General features: G+C 56.5%; 1 protein-coding gene across 1 annotated transcript in view; it reads right to left on the minus strand.

Annotated features, from left to right (window-relative positions):
• The window catches only part of CHCHD6 (coiled-coil-helix-coiled-coil-helix domain containing 6), a 196,842-nt gene that overhangs the window by 159,587 nt on the left and 16,114 nt on the right, over nt 1-21,141 (minus strand). The window contains exons 2-4 of the mRNA XM_039218532.1: nt 18,906-19,026; nt 15,669-15,741; nt 12,861-13,005 (exon numbers count right to left, since the gene is read on the minus strand). Coding sequence (XP_039074463.1) covers nt 12,861-13,005; nt 15,669-15,741; nt 18,906-19,026 — 339 coding nt within the window. The remainder of the gene's footprint in view (nt 1-12,860; nt 13,006-15,668; nt 15,742-18,905; nt 19,027-21,141) is intronic.

Raw genomic sequence — 21,141 nt, forward strand, 5'->3', positions numbered from 1 at the left:
CCCCCCCCCCCCCCCCACCACCCAGGCCGCCCGTCAGTGCCGGAAGAGCCCTGCTCAAGCAGCAGTAGATTAAATGAGAAATCCCGAGGCGGCAAAGCCCACTCCTCCGGAGAAAAGATTAAGGAAGCAGCGCAGAGAATCAAGAAGGGGAAACGAGAATAAAGGAAGAAAGAAAACCTGCCACATACCCAGCTGCTGAGAGTTAACAGACTCACTCATTTCTCATCAAAAACCTCTTTGGGAGAGGTTAAGCACACAATAGGCTCTCGAAGGCGCCGGCCGGTGGCTGCTTGGCATTCCACCCGCGTGCCCGGGCGATGTATTTCCATTAATGTCCAGCGCGTGTCAGCGCGAAGATAAGGTGCCGACATCGTGTCCGACCAGCCGCCTAGAGAATGGGCCCCGTGTTCCACATTGTCTGCCCCTCGGGCCGTGAGCAGCGGGGCTCCGGGCTGATGCTGCCCCGGGGCTCCAGCTCCCTCCCGCGGCAGCGACAGGGTGCGGGGCGGCGGCCTCGCGACGGGAGCACCAACCTCCGCGCGTGCAGACCGGCGTCCAGGGAGCGCCTCGTGCGCTGGGAAGGGCGCGGGAGTGGCCAGGGCGCGGAGGGGCGGCCCTGAGGGGGACAGGGGGCAAAGGGCGCCAGCAGTCCGCTCCTGGTGCAGTGGGCCCGGCGGCACCGGGGCTGCGCAGCGGGGCACACGGGGCCCCAAGGCGCCACGTGCAGAGCTGCGGTCCCTGTGCTCCCCTCAGCGCCCCCGGCCCCAGCGGAGACCAGGGCGCCTGAGGTCCCCAGAGACACCCCCCAGAGACAGCCCCTAGAGACAGCCCACAGGGACTCACGAAGCGGCGGGCAAGCCGCCAGGAACGTGGGTGCGCACGGGAGCTGCCGCAGGGGAGCCCGGGCCACCCAGAAACCCTCCAGTCCCGGGCTGCTCTCGAAGAAAGGCGGGGAGGGAGGCCTCGGGTCAGCGACGCCCAGTCCGGTGACGGAGCGGGAAAGTCAGCGCCCGGCAGCGGCCGACCCCTGCCCTTGGGAGCACCCCGTCTCATCTCCACCACGCGTCGGTCCCCACCTGGGCCCCTCACGAGCACATCTGTCCCCGCCAGACTTCTCCCCTCCTGCACCCGGGGAGCTGGGCATGACCGGAGCGCCGGCTTCCACCACGAAGACGCTGAGGCGCCCTTACCATCCTGGCTCCTTGCCATCTGACCCGCGGGGAAACTGAGGCCGGGGCAGGTTGTGGAAGGGGCCCAAGGTCACAGAGAGAGCAAGTGGCGAATCTGCGTCCAGGTCTAACTGGTGCAGACGGACGGCTCCTTCCACGCTGCCACGCTGCAGGAGCTGCCGCTTGGCCCCCGCCAGCATTCAGCCCCTTCTTGAAAAACAAAGCTGATTTTTGGGGGCAGTCAGGTACCCAGCTAAAATTACTATCTCAGCTTCTCTTTGAGCCAGAGGCGGCCCGGTGACACACTTGTGCTGGTGAAGAGTCCTTGGAGAGGGTGTCCCTCCTATAGAAAACTTCACTAGGAAAAGGCTTTTGGGCCTTCCCTTTTCCTGCCTGGAGAACGGATGTGATGTCTGGAGTCACAGTAGCCATCCTGAGGCCATGAGGAAAGCTGCAGCGACAATGGTGGCTCAAAAGGAAAGGAGGTCAACGCACTCCCGATGCACTGAGCTGCGGCACCTGCCTGGGCAATCGGCCCCCAGACTTCTTAACACCACCCCACTGTTGAAGCCACTGCCCCCTGGGCTTCTGTTACAGCCCAAACTGCTCCCTACTGCCACAGTTGCTGCTCTATGCAAGAGCACACATCTTACAGCAGACACAGGAGCCGGGGAGCTCGCTCAGCCACTGTGTGGACACAGAGGTCAGGGGCAAACATCTGAGACTTTTCTCCCGTCCCACTCGTTGATGTCTGTCAGCCAAATAACCCCTCTGCCACTCTCTGCCCGGCCAGTGGCCAGCGGGGCACCTACCCACGGGGGCAAACCCAATCTGCTTAACTGACAAAGCGAAAACATTTTCTCAGAGAAAGGGAAAGGCAGAATGGTGGCTCCCCAAAGACTGTGTGAATCAACCACGTAAACAGACTGGAAATAAACCGCGGCCCTCCCCTCTGCACAGCGCTGCTGGCGGCCGAGAGGCTCGCACAGAAGTCGGCAGGCGCCGCCTGATCCCACGCGAGCAGGACGGAAAAGGAAAACACACTACTGTCAAGGTCAGTTAGTGCCGTGGGGCTGGCCCCACTCGATCCACAGGGCGGAGCGAGTGGCAGGGGTGGCGGCCCCGCTTCGGGAAGCTGAGGAGCGGCGGGGGTGAGGAGCGGCACAAACAGCAGGTGCCGCTAGCAAGCACCCCTGGCCACCCCCCCACGGCCTGCGCCCTCCCAGAGCCCGGCACCGCCAGCACACGCCACCCACCTCCCGCCCGCCCTCTGCAGGCCTCCCTACAAGTTCAGGCCCGTCCACAGAGCACAAGGCCTGCTCAAAACACCACACTCTCGGCCAGGCCCTGGGCTTCTCACAAGACACAGAGCGGTAGCTCAGTACGGGGTCTCCCCGCTGTGACACCTGTCGGGCCACCCCACCCCACCCCTGATGCTAGGTTTTTCCGCGGTCCGATCCCTCGGGACCACCGGGCGCACAGAGGCCGAGGAGCCTGGCTGAGGCCGGCGGCAGAGGCCCTCAAGAGGCTTACGAGAAGCCTCTCTCACAGTCCTCTCCAGCCCCAGCTGTCAGCCTCTTTAGCTCTTCCCTGGTGCTAAGAGACATTTTTGGAGACATGCGATCTGCTAATTAGAAGCAATGACGCCGGGAAGGGAAATGCAATCAGCCATTTGCCTAACAAAGTTAGCAGCTAATGAGGAGCCCCAGCTCTGTCAGCACACAGCAGAGGTCACCGGAGCCACGCACCGGAGCCAGGAAGGGAGAACTGAAGGCATCTGCAGGTCCGTGCGGCGCCGCAGGGAAAGAAGCTGCCCAAAATCCTAATCAGCCCGGGCCGTGAAACCCACTCGGAATCCCAGCTTCTTAAATAAGAGGGCTAAACGCACAGCTTTCACGGCCCCGACGTGTGGGGGGCCTCCTTCCCACGGGAGGGAATTCTGGAACGGATTCTGAAATCGCCGCGCTGTCGTCGGAGAAGTCCACAGAGCACCGGCATTCTCCAAGGAGTCGTCCGCGCGTCTCCCACGTCCCCCCGGGGTCAAACAGCGAGGGGCTGCCCATGGTCTCCTTGCTCACCTGGCATCACCCTGGGGGCCTCGTCCACACAAGTCCCTCCGGCACCCTCAGCCTCACCTCATCACACGTGCCATCGCCCTAGTCTCCCCCTCCTCGCTGCCCGGACAGCCGCCATCTTCCCGGTGGGCAGGACTTTCCCACCCCAAGGTCACCGGCGCAAGGCACCTAATGAGGTGGACGGGAAACGAGCCTAACGAGCTTTCCAGGGGCAACGCCAGGAGCTCAGGCCTCAGATCTACTGGGCTCGCTCGCGGTCGGCCGGGTCGCAGTGACCTGAGAGCGACTAGCCCGCAGTCGCCCTGCCACGCACCACGCACGGGCCGGCTGGCGCGTCTAAACGCCCCGCGAAGGCCTCTTTCTGTCTTGCCACACGGCTCAAGCACCACACAGGAAGCAAGGGAGGTTCTGCGAGGATCTCAGAGCGGAGCTCTCACGGCCGGTCCGCGTGGCTGCCGGGAGCCTGCCATCACTCCCGTCCGAAGCCATCAATGCCGGCTCTGGCAGCTCCTTCCTACCCCCTGGCCCCCGAAATGCCAAGCCCAGGTCGGCTGCCCCTTCCCAGGGCACGGTGCCAGCAGAGAGGCAGCTCCGCCTCCTAGCCATGCTCAGCGAAGAGCCCCTGCTCTCCTGTGAGGCCAAGAAGTCTGACAAAGGCATCCGCGTGGGCGGGGAGCCGCATCGGGGATGGGGGCTACCGTCACCTGGCGCACCTGTCAGACCACAGCCCTGCCCTCGAGCACCGCGGGGGGGCCACGTCACCCGTGGGGACACCGCACGTCACTCAGGGGCCCCAAGGGCCAAAGGGGCAGAGCCGCCGAGGGTACCCGGCTCCCAACCTCGGTCCAGGAGCCAGCGCTGGGCCTACGGCACCGGCATCGGGCAGAGGCTGTCCAGGATACAGGTTCCAGGGCCACAGAAACAAGGAGTCTGATCCGGTCGTTTCTGGCCCGTGTGTTTTTGCCAGCTTCCCAGGTGACCCCGACACATGGCAGGATGGACAAAGAGCAGAGCGGCGCAGGCCAACAGCTGCCGGCAGCGACGCTGAGCCGGAGGGCCCGCGTTCCGTGCCACACAGGCATCTGCCCAAAAACAAGGTGCTGCTGTGAGCCCACCCACCCCCACGACTCCAGCACGTCTCTGCAGAGGGCCGGTCAGAGGCCTGCAGGGCTGATCTGTCCGGGGACTCCGTTCACATCGACCCCGGGTCACGAGTCCATGGATGGAAATGGAGAAGGGAAGGCAGAAGTTTGACACCGATGCACAACTCTGGGTGCTCCTCTTCCACCTCAGGAAGGAAACAGCACGGACGGGTGACGGGCCACTTGGGCACAGCTCTGTCCCCTTCACTAGCCTAGAACGACGTGCCTCCCTCCTGGAGGAGTGCCAGGCATCTCCCACCAGCGGCTCCACCGGCCGATGCTCACAACCACCCACCAGCATGGTGACCCAGCCCTGATGCCCTGGGGGCCAGGCTCTCAGTCCCCAGCTGGTTTCAGGCCCTCCCCCACCCCGCTTTGAACACAATACAGCCAAAAATATGGCTGGACCGGTTTCCATACAAGCCTGTCCGTAGTCTTCCTGTGTCTAAAAACTATCCTACCTTATGGCCACAAGGACAGGCAGTTTTCACTTTGACCTTAATCAGGAAAGTGGGACCCCAAGAAGCCTCGGTACCCCTTCTAAATAATTATTCCGATCCTCTAGGATACGGAATGCACCCGCCTTTGCTCTCTGAGTAAACGTGGCTGTGAAGGGGGCATGGCTGTGGCCAGCTGCGTGAATGTCCTTCATATCCTGGGGACGCCCGCCGCCCCGTGGAAGGACGCACACAGCAGTAGCCATATGGGCCCAGATGCTGAGAGAGGGAGCAAAATCAGTCATATTACTCTGTCCTTTTCATTTTCCCTGGGGTGTGAAGTGTGCTTCGAAGTGATGACGACCAGGGCTCAGTCAGTCAAGCGTCTGACTCTTGATTCGGCTCAGGTCACGACCTCACAGTCATGGGATGGAGCCCCGCATCTGGCCAAGTATGGAGCCTGCTTAGGATTCTCTCTCTCCTTCTCCCTCTCTGCTCCTCCCCAGCTCACGCTCGCTCGCTCGCTCTCAAAAATAGACTTTTGAAAAATAAAAATATGAAATGGTGACAACCGAAGGGAAGAGTGAAATAAACGTGGCCTGAGTAATGAGTCTCTTCCTCTTTATGTGTATTGTTTCAAAGTCCCGGGGACAGGGCAGGAAAAGGGACTGAAATACCCTCCGTGGACCCGTGAGGCACAGGACACCTGAACACCCAGCGTAAGATGGACAGAAGCCCACGGAGCTCCAGGCCCTACACCAAGCACCGCCAGCAGCCGCCTGCCACCGGAGAAGGCGCGAGCAGGGGGCATGACAAGCAGGGCCTCCCAGAGTCTGGCCGGAGAGCAGGACAGCTCCAACACACCCCATGTCGCCCGGATCCCAGGTTCGGGTCCTACCCTCGCAGAGTCTGAGGGCAAAGCAACAGCAGAGCCCACACCTGCTTAAATACAGACTCGACTTACCCAGCCGCCCATGCTGACGGCCTGTCAAAAGAAGAAGAAGAGTGGCCAGTTCTGGGCATAAACCCTGTTTTCCTCAGGCTCTGCTGTTCTCTGCGTGATGTCCAGCATCGATAAAAAATGACAAGGCACATAAAGCTGTAGGAAAATGGGACCCGTTATCAAGAGAGGAGATAATCAACAGAACCAAACCCAGAGAAAACCCGGATGTCGAGTTACCAGAAACTTGAGACAATTATGAGAAACAGGTGTAGAGGACCCGCAGGCAAGGTGGACACCCTGTGTAAATGGCAGGGAGCTTCGGCAGAGAAACGGACACTCTAAAAACTGCCAGACATAAACAGAATCAGAAGGGAACGTAAAAGTTCACAACTCTTCCCACAGAGCCCACTGCATGGTTTCCAGAAGAGTCCTCACTTTACCAATCAGAAGCCTGAAGCCATCAGGCGCCACTGTGCTGGGCAACTTCTCACAGGATCAGTAACCTCTGAGGAACAAGGGTCGCCATCCGCACCCCTGCGCCCCCCCCCCCCCCAGCTGCCTGTAGCACCTGGTGACTCCGAGAGACTCAAATTACTAGTGTTTGGAGCCGCACCGTCGAGGCGGGGGGGCAGGGGGGAGGGGCGGCCAACTACAGCTCGCCAGACAAGTCCAACCTGCCACCGCTCTTGGCGTGGCCTCTGAGCTCAGAATGGCTCTCGTTTTTTGTTTTTGTACATTTTTTTAGAGGTGTAAAAACAACAACGAAGAATATGTGACCGGGACCATACACGGCCTGCAAAATCTATTACTGTCCGGCTCTATACGGAGCAAGTTTGTCAGCCCCTGATCTAATCTAGAAAAGAAAAAGAAACAACCAGCAAGGTTTAGGGAAGCGAGGAAGAGGCTACGAATGACATGCTCATTTTTTTTTTCTTTTCAGATGATGGCTTTTATCAGGCATCTAGGTGTTGACACACAGATGTCCACAGGAATTCAAGATCCCTATCTGTAGCTCAAGTTAGAGGAAGCCTCAGGACAAGGCCACAAGAGTCCAGGGTCACAGAGTTCTAGAACAAACAGCCACCCTCTCAGCCACACTATCAGGTGGAGCTTCCTGACCCCGGCCTGAGTCACCTGTCTGCCCACTGCCCTTCCCCACTCAAGTTAAACCCAGAGTTTACCCAAAATCTGTATGTCTCTGATAAGAAGTCAGGTAAACTAGTTGACCCCAAGATTACCATGATATTGGAAGGCTGTTTTGTTGTGTGAGGCTTTGTTTCGTTGTTTGTTAAAAGGGGAGACGTGTGAGCTGCTATGCAGAGAAGGCCGACCTGAGGCCTCTAGGAGCCGAGCAAGGTCGGCTGCACACACGTCTCGGGAGGCAGGCGGCACTGCCTGCACCCCTCAACCCCCTGAGCTCTGCCATTCCCTGCCCATCCTTGCGCATCGAGAATTCACTGGGCACCACTGAGGAGACGGGAACGATCACGCCACAGACCCCATCCTCCAGGAGCCGATAAGCCGAGGGGCGAGACTGGCAAAATGCAGGAGGGGAGAAATGCGGAGAAGGGAGTAGCTGTAACAAAACCAAAATACGTCTTCCGTGTCACTCGGGAGTTCAGAAACCGGCAAGTCAAAACCCTCCAAATCCGACTTCTTCCTCAAATCCCGACTGCAGATCTCAGAGCCCTAATGTGGCAGCTTCTGAGGGAGTTTGAACACTGAAGAGATTTCCCCCCCACACCCCAGTAAACCGGAAATCAGAGCAGGACAGCCATTCCTGGGTGAGTCCTTAGGCGCGCACGTCCGGGTGGAGAAGCCCTCGCTTATGGCATCTGTCCAGGGGAGGAAGGGTCTGGTCCCACCTTCTCCATCCGCCATTTCACACCTTTCCCCATGTGCACCGTCCGGTGGAAGAAAAGCTCTCTCCTTGTGCGTCTCTTTTGAGGAGTAAGAAAACCCTCTCCGGAAGGTCACCATCAGACCTGCAGAATTTCACGCTAGGCCCACACCTGCCCGCCACACCCTCCTCGCCAAGACTGCGCCGTGTCCCCCCCCCCCCCCCCCCCGGGCTTCCGCTAGCAGCGTCCTTCATGAGCAAGTCTTCAAGATCCAGCCGTGGGAGGCCTCCCCTCAGGAGACCCAACCCGCCGGGCAGAGAAGCTGTGGCTGCCACCTGTTTCCTCCCCTAGTGCCTTCCTGTCCCCTTGGTCGGATCTGTAGCACCGTCCAGTCATTTCTGAGAATACTCACCTCTGCTAACGAACGCGGCTTCTCAAGATCAGAGGCTGCTTCTCATTTATTTCCATTTATCGAGAAATGAACCCAGGGCCTAACGTAACAGGCACACAGAGAGTATCGATAGAAACTAATGAGAGAATCGCTCACCAAATGAGAAATTTAATGAAATGAAAGTTTTTGCTTCCTGTCAGATACACTGCAATCCCATACCTAATGACGTGTCAGGAATCCAACAGGCAAGGTCATGAACCTCAACCTCCCCTACAGTAGACTCAGCCCAAGAAAGTGCTCTGTCCTTTCTGACTTGTCTCTAGAACGGCTGGGGCTGCAGACGTGCTCCCCGAAGTCAAAGGGACAGCATACCTCACGCACACAGGCTGCAAGGACCCCCCGGGCCTTCACCCCGACTATATCTGGGACTCTACCAGGCTTCAAGTGGCAGAAAACATGCAGAGACATAGTCCAAAACAGCCCACTACTGCACTAGACAGGAAATGAGAACCCTCTTGTCATCAGACGTAGGTCATAAAAATTATTATCTTTTCTCATCATTAGTTTTATGAACTTTTCCCAATAATGAGCTGAACTATTCCCTCATGCAGAAGATTAAAAATCAATATTGTAAAAGTCAGAGGCAGAAGAGAGGGCAGGGGAGCGAACTAAATGTCACACTGAACTCGGCGCGCTAGGAAAAAAAGTCCTCCCGACAAGTGTGCAGGTTCAGCGGCGCAGGCCTGAGGACGCTGGCCAGAGAGAGAGAGCACAAGGAGAAGCCGGAGGCCAGCTCTCACCGCCGGAGGCCACAGCACCCCTGCCTCGGGGTCCAACCTGGCCCGAGGCTCGGAGGATGCGCAGTGACCAAACCCTCGAGCCTTACACGCTCTGACCGCCAGGCTCCTTCAATCCGCACACGTGCAAGACTTGGATGAGGAAAAGAACATTCTCTATGCTTCTGTTCAGGTTCTTCTTTCTCTTTTTATTTAAATATTCTAAAGTACGAATACAGTTTTGAAACTATCTCCACTAGAGGCGCCGGGGGAGGCGGGGGGAGACTCAGGCAGTTAAGCATCTGACTCTTGATTTCAGCTCGGGTCATGATCTCGCGGTTGGTGAGTTCGAGGCCCACGTCAGGCTCCGCGGTGCCGGTGTGGAGCCTGCCTGGGATTCCCTCTCTCTGCCTCTCTCTCTGTCCCTCCTCCTACCCTGCTCACACACGTGCTCACTCTCTCTCTCTCAAAATAAATCAACTTTTTAAAAAAGAAATGATCCACTAAAAGTCCCCACCAACCACAGCCACCCAAATGGATGTGACGGCTGTGGCATGGCTCGGTGCCGAGGTGAGTGCCTCACGCCCCCGCGGACGTACAGCTTCCCTTCGCCTCTGTTCGCACTGAGGACTGACTGGTTGAAGCCTTCAAAACCACATCCGTGTGTCCCTCTGCATCGGCCACAGCACCAAGCCGCACAAAGCTACGCCAGCTAACTCCAGCAAAGGGGAGCTGACCGCAGGTACCCGGCAGACGATTCGGCCCTGAAGAAGGCAGGAGAGCGGGACAGAAAGCGGCGGGCACGGTGGAGGTCCAGGAGACAGCAAGACAGCTGCCCTGGATGAAGGTCGTCTGAGCAGGCCTCACTCAGCTGCAGGGAGCAGTCCAGCCCTGGCCACCTCACTGCCTCAAAAACCGCCAACCCCCAGAGAGAGTCTGTCCGTCCACCCTCGGGCCCTGGCTAGCCTGAGGGAAAGGGACAGAAGAGCTGGCATCCGTTCGGGAACCTGGGCCCTGGAGTTGCACGCCCGCTGACACAACACACACCAGGAGGCCGGTAAATTCCCAAAAGGAAACGGGGCACTACCTGTACAGAGAGGGGGAGGCCGGCAGTCAAAAAACGGCAACATCCACAAAAGTCATTAATCACCATTTTCAAAACGAAGGAAGCCGCCTGCCTCACTATTCCCGAAGAACTCAGGTTCAGAAGAGCGGTCTCCATGCAGAAATGGTGGGGGGGCAGGGGGTAGAATCAAATAGAGACGCGCCTTCTTTATGCTAACGTTACCCTTCATCAGGAAAGAAAACCCACATGCCCACGGTGAAGGTCACTTAAGCCTCTTCCCGCTCGCTCGGCCAAGGACAGCGTTGAGGAGGCAGGGCCTGGCCTTCTTCACAGGTGGAAGAAGGGCAGCTGTGACTTGCCTCTCCTTGCAATTAACACGTTCCAGGTGAGAATGAAGCCAGGTGAGAATGAAGCGCTACCACAGGTGCAGGCGGCAACTTTCCATGCTAGGTGACTGTCCCAGGGGCCACCTTTGTTGGCTGAAGTGTACTGATTAACCCTTCGTGGCCAGGGCCAGGGTCCTTTCAGCTTGGCTGTGAGCTCCCTGCGGAGGGCTGCCCCTCGGAGACTCACTGCAAGATGCTCTAACACCCCGTCCTCACCCCCCTTCTCTCTGCGTCAGCGGACGCTTCAGCGGGATGCCCCAGGTTCGAGAGACACAGGTCGGGTCGCATCACTGCACCCTCACCAACTGCAGGGACTCCTCCGCGGTTTCCGAGTCATGGCGAGCTCTTCTGTGGGTCAAGGTGGCGAGGTGTCTGAGGCCTCTGTAAGGTGGCCTCCTGCCTCCCTCACCTCTCTCATGTGTCCATCACCTCCTCCACGCCCACCTGTCTCCCTCCAGATGCCCCTCAGCCTGGCCCCCCCATCACTCAAGGCTGAGTCAAAGTCCCGCCTTCCACCAGCAGATGACCCCACTACCTTTGCATTCTCAAGCACATAATTGTTGACACTGAAACTTTCCCAAGGGCAAGGGCCCTACATTGTTCCCATTTCCCGGAGGGCCTAGCACAATCAGCATGTCTTCTGCGCCTGCCGCAGCGGCTTTCTACACACGTGCAGAGGCCTGCCCCCCCTCCCCGCCCCGCCCCGCACGACCCAGGGCACAGTCCCGCAGTCTCACTGCATCCCTATCTCCCTTCTGTGGAGCACAGGGGACACCAGGCCACTCACCTGAGGCTGCTGCTCGCCTCCCGTGGCCTCTGGGGCAGACGACACTAGATGCTGCTACAGCCACTCCTCCATCCCGCCTCCCACCCTCCCTGCTGCATGTCCTGATTCAGAAGAAGGACTATTTCATCTTTACTGTTCCTGGCACAGAGCTCCCGAAGCCCTTGGAATTTCTAAAGTGATGACAGAGATAGAGGTGCCTTTTCCACATCAACGAGACTTTTCGACCGCACCTAAGGATGTTGGCTGGTTAGCAGTGGAGCCGACCAAAGGCCCAGGGACTGGAACTTCCAGCCGCAGCCCTGAGCTCCGGGGAGTGGGGAGGAGCCGGAGGTTGAGTTCAATCACCAATGGCCAACAGTGTGGTCAATCACACCGAGGGAAGGAAGCCTCACCCCAGTTTCACCCCAAAACAACGGGGTTTAGAGCGTTTCTGGGTTGAACAGGGAGCGGTTCTGGGGGAGGGTGCCGGGGCACAGAACGCGGAAGGAACCTCAACACGCTCTCCCTACAAACCTCACCATGTGTATCTCTCCCACGTGGCTGGTCCTGACTTAGGTCCTTTTAGAATCTTTTCGGGAAGCTAGATGTTTCCCTGAGTTCTGTGAGCCAGTCTGGCAAATTGGTCAAAGCCAGATCAGTCCTATGAGGGGCTCGGGGGACCCTCTAACTAACAACCAGTCCGCTGAAAGCACAGGTGGTGACCTGGCCGTAAACTGGGGTCTGGCTGGGGGAAGGGGGCAGTCTTGTGCGCTGAGCCCTTACCCTTTGGATCTGAGGACAGACTTTAATGTCGGACACCCAGCTGGCGTCAGAGAACTTCCAGGTTTTCCCACGTGGAAACGCCATCGGGAGGATTATTACCGTCAGCCTCAGTGCCACCTGGAAACCCACCCGTTGCCCAGTATGACCAGAGCCCTCGCTTCAGTCAGCGCAGCCATCCCTGTCCCTCTGCGGAGGACTGGCTTAGCCACGGGCACCTGGTGCCATTCCGGCCAGTGTGACGTCAGAGGCCTCCTGCTGGGGGCTTCCGGGAAAGCCTCCTCCTCTTCCGAGTGTGGCCCCGTCCGCGTAAGACCTGCTGGGAGCAGGGCAGCGGTGTCTGAACCGTGGGAACGTCTGGCCCGAGGACACACTGGCACACTGACGATGGCAGAGCGGAAGGAGAGCGGGCTCTGCGACGAGGCCAGGGAGCCACCGGTTAGCCAACCGTGGGGCATTTCAAGGCTGCTGGGGTTGGGAAATACAGCCCTTGCTCACGGCAGGAAGAATCCTAACTAATGGCCTCCAATCAATTAAACGTACTAATAACAGTAACAGCAGCAATGGTGCGCTTTTATAATCTGCCAGGCACATGCGAAGTCCCGGACGGTAATGATCTCCCCTAATCCCTCGGGCAATCCTATGTGCCCACATCGCGATCCTCGACGGAGGCTCACAGGCGCTGGAGGGCGGGCCCAGCTCGTGCGGGGGAGCTGGGATTGGTACCCAGGCTGCCTACCTTTAAAACTGCGCTCTCCACCTCATTACTGCATCGTCCTCTCCCTCCATCCCTCCTGGCACACATACCCATTATGACCATGACGTTTCAGAGTGGGACCAGACTGCCGAATGATCCAGCCCTCCCCACAGCACCCCAGAGCCTGAAAATACAGGCCCAAGGCAGCAAAGCAAGTAAGCAGCAGAGCCCAGGCTGGAAGCACTCAAGCCCCTGGTCCCCAAAAAGATGTCCTTTCTACAGAGCTGTAGCCAGGCCACCGGGCTTCACACAGAGCAGGCTCGAGGGCCTCAGCTCTGCCTCCCGGTGTGGCCGGAGCACAGGAGGCCAGCTCAGGAAGGCCTGCACTCACCAGCGGGGGGGACTTCTGCTTCTCCTGGTCACCGCTGCCTTCCCCGCGCTGCATGGACGCACTCCTGTGCTCCGCGACCGCCTCTCTCTCCCTCGCCACCACCTGCAACAGCTCATCCTGGACCCTGGCCTGCTCCTGTTTGTACCTGTGCCAGGAGAGAGATGCAGATGGCACGGCTGGCAGAAGGCAGCCACGAGAAGGCTTGCGAGCTCACTTGAGCGGGCAGGGGGCAGGGCTCCATGGGCCAGGGGGCCTCTGAGGCCAGCAGGGGAGCCCCAGGCCCCTGCGACGGTCCCCAGGGCCAGGGGACGCCGGGGAGCCCCAGGCCCCTGCGACGGTCCCCAGGGCCAGGGGACGCCGGGGAGCCCCAGGCCCCTGCGACGGTCCCCAGGGCCAGGGGACGCCGGGGAGCCCCAGGCCTCTGCGACGGTCCCCAGGGCTAGGGGACGCCGGGGAGCACCAGGCATCTGTGACGGTCCCCAGGGCTAGGGGACGCCGGGGAGCACCAGGCATCTGTGACGGTCCCCAGGGCTAGGGGACGCAGCAACACTTTCTCGGCCAGGACAGTGCAGCTTAGGAAAAGGAGACAGGGCCACCAGATGAGGAATCAGACAGTCCCGTGCCAAGTAAGAGGCTCTGGGACCCAGGCTCGGGCCCGGCCAGTCACTCTGCACAGCAGGCAGGCAGGCAGGTGGGAAGCTCCACCTTCTTCTGCCTCCACTTGAAGCTTCAACGGTTTAGAGACAGCGATCTTTTGTTTGGATCATTTAACTTGCCATCCTGAATGTCAGCCTACCCTTTGACCTATTTCTGCGCATTCTGCCTAGTAAAATAATCCTAAAGACACAAAAAAGTTATTAGTATCAAGATGCTCTTACAGGAACTATTTACTATAGTGTAGAAATTATGTATTATAGTATATATTGTGTATTTATTGTAGTGTAGTGTGGTGTGTATATTAAATGTCCAACATCAAGGTCAAGTTAAAGAATATGTGGCATACAATGGTATCTTATAGCATCATTAGACCAATATACGCTTAGATTTGTCAATAGGCTGAATCTAAAAATTGAGAATAAACAATACTTGTAGAAATAAAATTGCTGGGGTGCCTGGGTGGCTCAGTCAGTTAAATGTCCAACTCTTGGTGTCAGCTCAGGTCAGGAGTTCACGGTTCCTGGGATCAAGCCCCACATTGGGTTCTGTGCTGACAGCTAAGAGCCTGCTGGGAAAATTCTCTCACCCTCTCTCTCTGCCACTCCTCTGGCGTGTGGGTACGCCCACTCTTCTCTTTTTCTCTCTCTCAAAAATAGATACTCAAACTTAAAAAAAAGAAATCAAATTGTTTACAAAGCAGGTATAACAAATGGAAAACAGTTCTAAAACTGTGTGAAAAAAACAAGATATAAAATCATATATAACTTTGAGAAAAGAATCCTAGACGAGGGGAAAAAAGACATTGGAAAGAAACACTTCAAAATATTAAGAGGGTTTTTCTGAGATGAGGAATCTATGGGTGATTTTTTTTCATTTTATATATTTGCCGAGTCTTTCATTAGCATGTGTTAGCTGAACGTTTTATAAGTACAAAAAAAAAAAAAAAAAAGGTTCAGGTTAGTTATTCTTGGAGAGGCCTCTTAGGATCAGAGAGTGGAAATTCTTAGAATGTGGGTTTCAATCCATGGCTATGGAACAAGCCCAGCTCAGCCGGCCTCCTTGAGAGTGCCACCCAACTGTGGCTGACACGGGCCCCCCGAGCTCCCTCGCTGGGTCCCCTGTTACAAAGGCCAAAGTCCTAAAGGGTGTAGAGGAGGTCAGTGAATAACAACCAATTAACAGACACTAGAACTCCAGGTGTTAGGCCTCAGTGCTTTTAGACGTTAACATATTTAATCGTGACACTACCCCAACAAAAGACATGGGCCGGTTACGCCTCCTCCAGGGCCCAGAGAAATGTAGTGATTTCCCCAGGTCACTAGCACAGCACGCAATCAGGACGTGGACCCGCACCCTGAGGGCCCCTGTGCCTTAGTCACTATTTTAGCCTCGGGGGAGGGGACGAAGGTCCAGTTCAGAGGTGCAGCCAGCTCTCTGTGGTCATGGTCTGTATGGACAGGAAGTCACCAACGGGCTGGAGCAGTCCAACTAGGCAACTAGTAAGAATTGGGAGGCTCTTTTTCTTTCTTCTTCTTATCTCTAAGAATATGCCAGCACGCACAGACACAGAGGGTTCGGCCACTCAGCTACTTAGTCCTAGTAACCCCCTCCCCCAACTATACTTCAAGCGGTCATGGCGGGGTCTGGGGACATGTGTCCAATCAGCACCTCGGACAAACCTTGGCTACGATACTGCCACTGCATAAAGCTAGTCCTGACTTTTTATTTGATTTTATTTTTTTGAAAGAGAGAGAGAGAGAGAATGTGCCTGCACATGAGCAGGGGAGGGGCAGAGAGAGGGAAGGACAGAGGACCCGAAGCAGTCTCGGTGCTAAGAGCAGAGAGCCCCAGGCAGGGCTCGAACCCAGGAACCGAGAGATCGTGACCTGAGCTGCAGTCGGGCGCTCACCGACTGAGCCACCCAGGCGCCCCGCGAGCCCTTTGTAAAGTGAATTTTTAAGAACATCAGCAGACAACACTCCCAGGCTATTCTGGGGTTCCTTCATCTTAAACCAGCACCAGCGCCCCCTGTCCCATGGGGTGCAGTGGGGGTAAGGCAAACGCCTGGACCTTCAGGCAAGGGGAAGGGACCTGGGGAGGAGAGAACGCGCAGTCAGAGCGCAGGGCCGGGGGGGGGGGGGGGGGGCTTACCTCTTGAGGAAATCGTCCTCCCCGCCCGGGGGCTGCCGGCCACCACCAGACTCGGAGCTGGGCGGTTTGGAGTCTGCAGAGGGATGAGAAGGAGAAGCCAGTCAGCAGCACCCCAGGATCAACAAAGGCACGGCAGCCACCTGGGAAAGGGTCTGGAGTGCCCCACTCTGGACGGGGTGCCTCACGGACACAGAACACATCCCTGAACCAGCCGGTCTGGAGAGGCCCAGCCCGATGCCCGCCTGCCCCCCATCCTGTACCAGGGCCCGGAAAGGCTGAGGGGACCGTCCCCTCTGCCCTGTGCAGACCGGCCGGCCCCCCGGGTTCCTCAGACGTGGGGGAGGGCACGCCTGGGGCTCTGTGCTCCTTCAGCGTCTCCCGCAGTAACCCGTTCCACAGATTTCTACCGCTAAAGGTGGCAAACACCTCCATATCAGTAACACTTTATCCATCACTCGACCTGCATCACCTCTAATTGTTAAGAGTGGAACTACCGCTCGACGGCCATGAACTTGGCAATTTCCAACACATCCAGTCCACTCCACTGTCTCCACCTCTTGGTGACACTCAAGGTGTCAGGACCCCTCGCTCTCCCCGCAGCCTTCACCCTTCCCAAACCATCTTCCAGCCCAAGCTCAACACTTCTGCGGCCTTGCCGCACGTCCCGCCCCTGCAGCGTGGAGGACCGCACCCCGACACTGCAGAAGAGCCAGGCTTGGGGACAGAACACGCGAGGACTGGCTACCCCGCTGCCTAGACCTCTCAAAGCCTGCTGAGTGCGGGGCTCCGGCTCTCAGCCCCTCGGGGAGACGCGTCCAAAAGTAATCATCCTATGCTTCCCGCTCGCGGAAGGATGGGCACAGCGGCGCTCCGGCCCGGGAGGGCGCCCGAAGTGGCCGCGGGTGACATGCCAGGTTCTCCAATGGGAATACAAATCAACAAACTGTTACCCGGTTTGCCTCTGACGTAATGCTCCCTGTTCTCATTGGTTTCCTTCCAGCAGCTTTTATTGAGGTGTAATTGATCACGTTCGCTTTTGCTTTTCTTACAATTTTCTCTTGTCGTAACTACGGAAAGAACGGAGCTCCCCGAAGGCAGAGGACGCGGCACTGACCCACAGTCCCACCTCGCCCGCAGGAGCCTGCCCGCTGCCCCGCCCCCCGCTGGCCCCGCTGTTCCGCGTGGTCTGTCACTGCTGGCAAAGCGCAGAATCTCACCACACGCTCACGCTTCGTGCACATCTTCTCCTGAGCCGTCAAAGATCGTCAAGAACTCTCTGCATTAGGGCTATTGATTCGCTGTCATAGTTTATCATTCATTCTTCTCTTATTTTTTCTAGGTTGCCTAATTTCTTATAGTTACACTTCCCACTTTGCGCCTTAATTTACGGTTTCTGCACTTGATGAAGTGCTGAAAGAGTCTACTTATTGTCCTTGTACGCACTGTTATTGTACTCGTGGCTTCGGCTCGTACATTTAAATCTTTTATTTCCTCTGACATTTATTCTGAGGTATGGTGTGACATAAGGATTTAATTTTAACTTCCTTCTCTAATCTTGTTCCATCGCTAAAATAAAAGCAAACACTGATTTTAAAAGTAAAAATATCTTAAAATTAGTCAACTTCAAGACAGCCCGTTTATGCTGACTATTCTCCAGCATTCAGAGACCCAAACCCACCACCATCTAAACAGCAACGTACTTTCGTTTAACTCGAACCAAAGGGCAAATGAGCCGACGCTCTTGCCGCTTGAACTGCTAAAACACGCCCAAGACTGAACCCAACGCCTCTTTTATCTTCCAAAGCGGGACAGACATGCGCGTGATATGCTTCGGCCTCCTTGGCTTCTCTCGTCACTGCTTCCCTCTCCCCGGTGACCTCAGTTTACTGAAGTGTGCTGGGGGGAGTCAGAGCCCTCTGGGACACCCCCTCCCATCAGCTGCTAGAGGTCTCAGGGGGGAACCACCCTTTTTTTTTTTTTTAAAGTACAAGAGCCTCATGCAAGGGTTTCGAGAAATGTCACTCACCCCTTTGCTGACAGATATTCAGAGACTTCAGGGCAGGTTCAGGAAGCCCTGAGGCAGACAATACAAGGCCTGGCTGGGTGCCTCCCCCCACCCCCTGTAGATCTGTGACCCGGCCCCTGAGCCCCGCCCTGAGGGCTCCCCTTTGCTTGCACTTTGTACCCCAGAGACAGCATGTGGCTTAGAGGGCCCCACACAGGCCGGGCTGTGCCGCACCTCTGGGCCTCTGCTTCTGCGGAGGTTAATCTCTGTACCACTGCTCTGTCTTGCAAAATCCAGTTGAAACATCACCTCCCCTTGAGGCCCCTCCCTAAAATAATGAGTGCCTACTCCTCTGTGCTGTCCCGGCCACAGCCATGCTTCGAGGACAATACACACACCCTACAGCGTTACACACGCACCCCCTTCACCAGGGCTGTGTGTGCTGCAAGGGGGCCACCCCTGTGCACCCATCGCCGGGCGCCCTCACCAGCACACGGGCCCGATCCCTGGCCAGCTGCCAGGAAATGCTGAGCGGACAGGGTGCAGCCCCTGCCGTCTATCTACCCTGTTGCAGCCCGGTGCGGAGGGCCGGCAGAAAAGACAAGCTGCGGGTGATACTGAAGACCCAGATTCTCACCAACAAGTGTTTGCTCAACAGAGGAGAGGCTGCCCCAAGGACTCTTCTTGGGTGTAATATCTTGTATATTCCTGCAGCTTCTGTCCTTTCTTACATGGTTTCATTCCTTTGTTCGCTGGGAGCCATTCAGAGAAAAGCACAAGAGGGAACAAATGAGCTCTGGCCAGCATGCGCGTGGGAGGAGGGACCTCCCCTCCCCCCACCACCCCCTCCCCCTCGAACCAACTCCCCCGCGCTGCCCCGAGTGGGTAAGTCCCTATGGCTCCTTGAGCCCCACCGAACGGTAATGGCAACGCTTCCCTGGGGATCCTCAACAGCGACTCCTTAGCTGAGCCGTCACACCCAGCCCTTTGGCCTCATCTGTTACTTATCCAGAAACTCAAACAGCGGGAAACCGGTGTGGCCCAGTCACAGGCCCTCTGAGGGCCTATCCCTCTCGGAAAGTGACACTCTTCTGAAAAGCGGTTATCAGAGAGGGCTTGCTTGGTCGCCCAGAAACAAAGAGGAGCCCCATTAGCTGTCAGATCTGTTGTGACAGGAAGGCTCTCGTCACCGATTCCCCGCCCCGCCCCAGAATCCCTGCGCCCCGCCGTACCTTTCTGCGGGCCTTCAGAGGTGCCACGTGTAGACGGTGAAGGGGCAGGAGACGGAGCTGGCCCCCCAGCTTTGCAGGGCTGGCTGGGGTCCTTCATGCGGTTAACCACGTTTTCGGACAGCTGGGGAAGAGTTGAGGATGGGAAGAGAAGCACAGGGGAAAAGTTGTATCAGAGAAGCCTCTGGAAATGCAGACTCCCCGTCCTCCATGCCCCTGAGCACACCACTTCCTCCAGACCAACTTTAATAGCGGAATTCAACTCAAAACCTCCCAAGGTGGCCTGACGCCCAGCAGATTGGCCCCAAAGCCCAGTGTGGACCCCGGGGCCGATCGGCGCATGCCAACGGCTGGCTTTCCAGCTGCCCCCTGCGCAGGCCTGACACCGCGGGGCCACCTTCCTCACCTCCTCCGCCTTCTTTACGTGGCTCCTCTGCCGAGAAGCAGCCGCAGCCGTCCAGCCCCAGGACGTGTACACCTGTCCAAAGCCTCCATTTCTCTTCAGGGCATCTCAATGCGCCTCCTCCACGAGGCCTTCCCAGACAGCACCCAAGGGACACATCTGTGTCCCTTCCTTTCATTCCCATCACAACACAGATGCTCTTCGGGAAGAACCGCACACCCTGCCTGCCTCATCCTAAACGTGCGCAAACACCTGCAGGGCTGGGGCAACCCCCCCTCCTCTGTGCACCCCCAGCACCCCACACAGAGCACATGCCACAACCTGGCCGGACTCAGTCCACCCCGGCTCCCCCTGAATGAAGACTGGATAACTGACGCTTCCATTCATTTCAGAGGAAGTGAAATGGGCATGAGGGTGTCATAAAACAGTTTACTGAAATGAAACAGCAAGCTAGGGATAAATCCAGACTAAAAACCCTTAAGAGTTCACTTCAGTAAATATTTATTAAGTGCCTAATATGTGCAAGGCATCACAAAGCACAGCTGAGGGAAGAACTTTAAACACTACTTTAAGACAAAAGCCATCGTCAGCAACTCCACTTCTGGGTATCCCGCTGAGAAAACTGCTCCCACAGGTACACGGCAGAAATGGAGTAGCAAAATAAAACAAAAACAAAAATTTTTTAAAAACACATAAATATGCAACAATAAGGAACTAGTTATGGAAATGATGGTGTGCACCTTCTATGAAGTATTATGGAGCTATTAAGAAAGAATGACGCAGGGGTGCCTGGGTGGCTCAGTTGCTTCAGCAATCGACTCAGCTCAGGTCAGGATCTCGTGTCTCATGGGTTCAAACCCCGCGTCGGGCTCTGTGCTGACAGCTCAGAGCCTGGAGCCCGCTTCGGATTCCGTGTCTCCCTCTCTGTGTCCCTCCCTTGCTCTCTCTCTCTCTTTCTCAAAAATAAATAAACATTAAAAAAAGAAGATGAAGAAGAAAAGAAAAAGAAAGAATGACACAGGGGCTCCTGGGTGGCTCAGTCAGTTAAGCGTCTGACTCTTGATCTTGGCTCAGGTCATGATCTCATAGTTCATGAGCAAGAGCCCCACGTCGGGCTCTGCACTGTCAGTGCAGAGCCTGCTTGGGATTCTCTCTCTCTCTCTCTCTCTCTCCCTCTCTCTGCCCCTCCCCTCCTCACTCACGCTCTCTCTCCCTCTCTCTCACTCTCTCAAACTTTAAAAAAAGAAAAGAAAGAATGAGGTAAAACACGTACGACTGACTTGGAAGGGCATATGGGATGTGCTCCTGATTTTTTAAAGTCATAGAACCCTATGTATAGCTCAATTTTTCTTATTATTTTAGAGAGAGAGAATACATATACACAAACACATGTATCTAGTGAGGGGTGGACATCTGTGAGGCTACAGAGGAAACACACAGGAGCATCGTGTGAGTGGGGTCAGGAGCAGCTGAGGCAGGATGGTCACTCTGGGCACTTCTGTGTTTTCACTGTTTTGTTTAGCAACAAAAGATTATAATAATAATAACCGAGTCCCTCTAGTATTTCAAATAAATACAAATTAAGTAACTAATTAATGATATAGTACAGGGAGCTCCAAGCTTATGCAGGAGTGGAAGAGAATGGAGAATGCAGAAATACGCCTATATGTCTAAGTTCAACAGACTGACAAGGGGCCAGGACAGTCTAAACGGGAAAGACACCCCCCCCCCCATTTGTCTCTTCAACGGACGGTGTAGGTAGAGCTGGATTTCGAAATGCAAAAGAAGGAAGCTGAACACCTACCTCACACCGTATATAAACGTTAAGCCAAACTG

Source organism: Hyaena hyaena, unplaced genomic scaffold (assembly GCF_003009895.1).
Source record: "Hyaena hyaena isolate Hyena2069 unplaced genomic scaffold, ASM300989v1 scaffold_775, whole genome shotgun sequence".
Taxonomy (NCBI): Eukaryota; Metazoa; Chordata; class Mammalia; order Carnivora; family Hyaenidae; genus Hyaena; species Hyaena hyaena.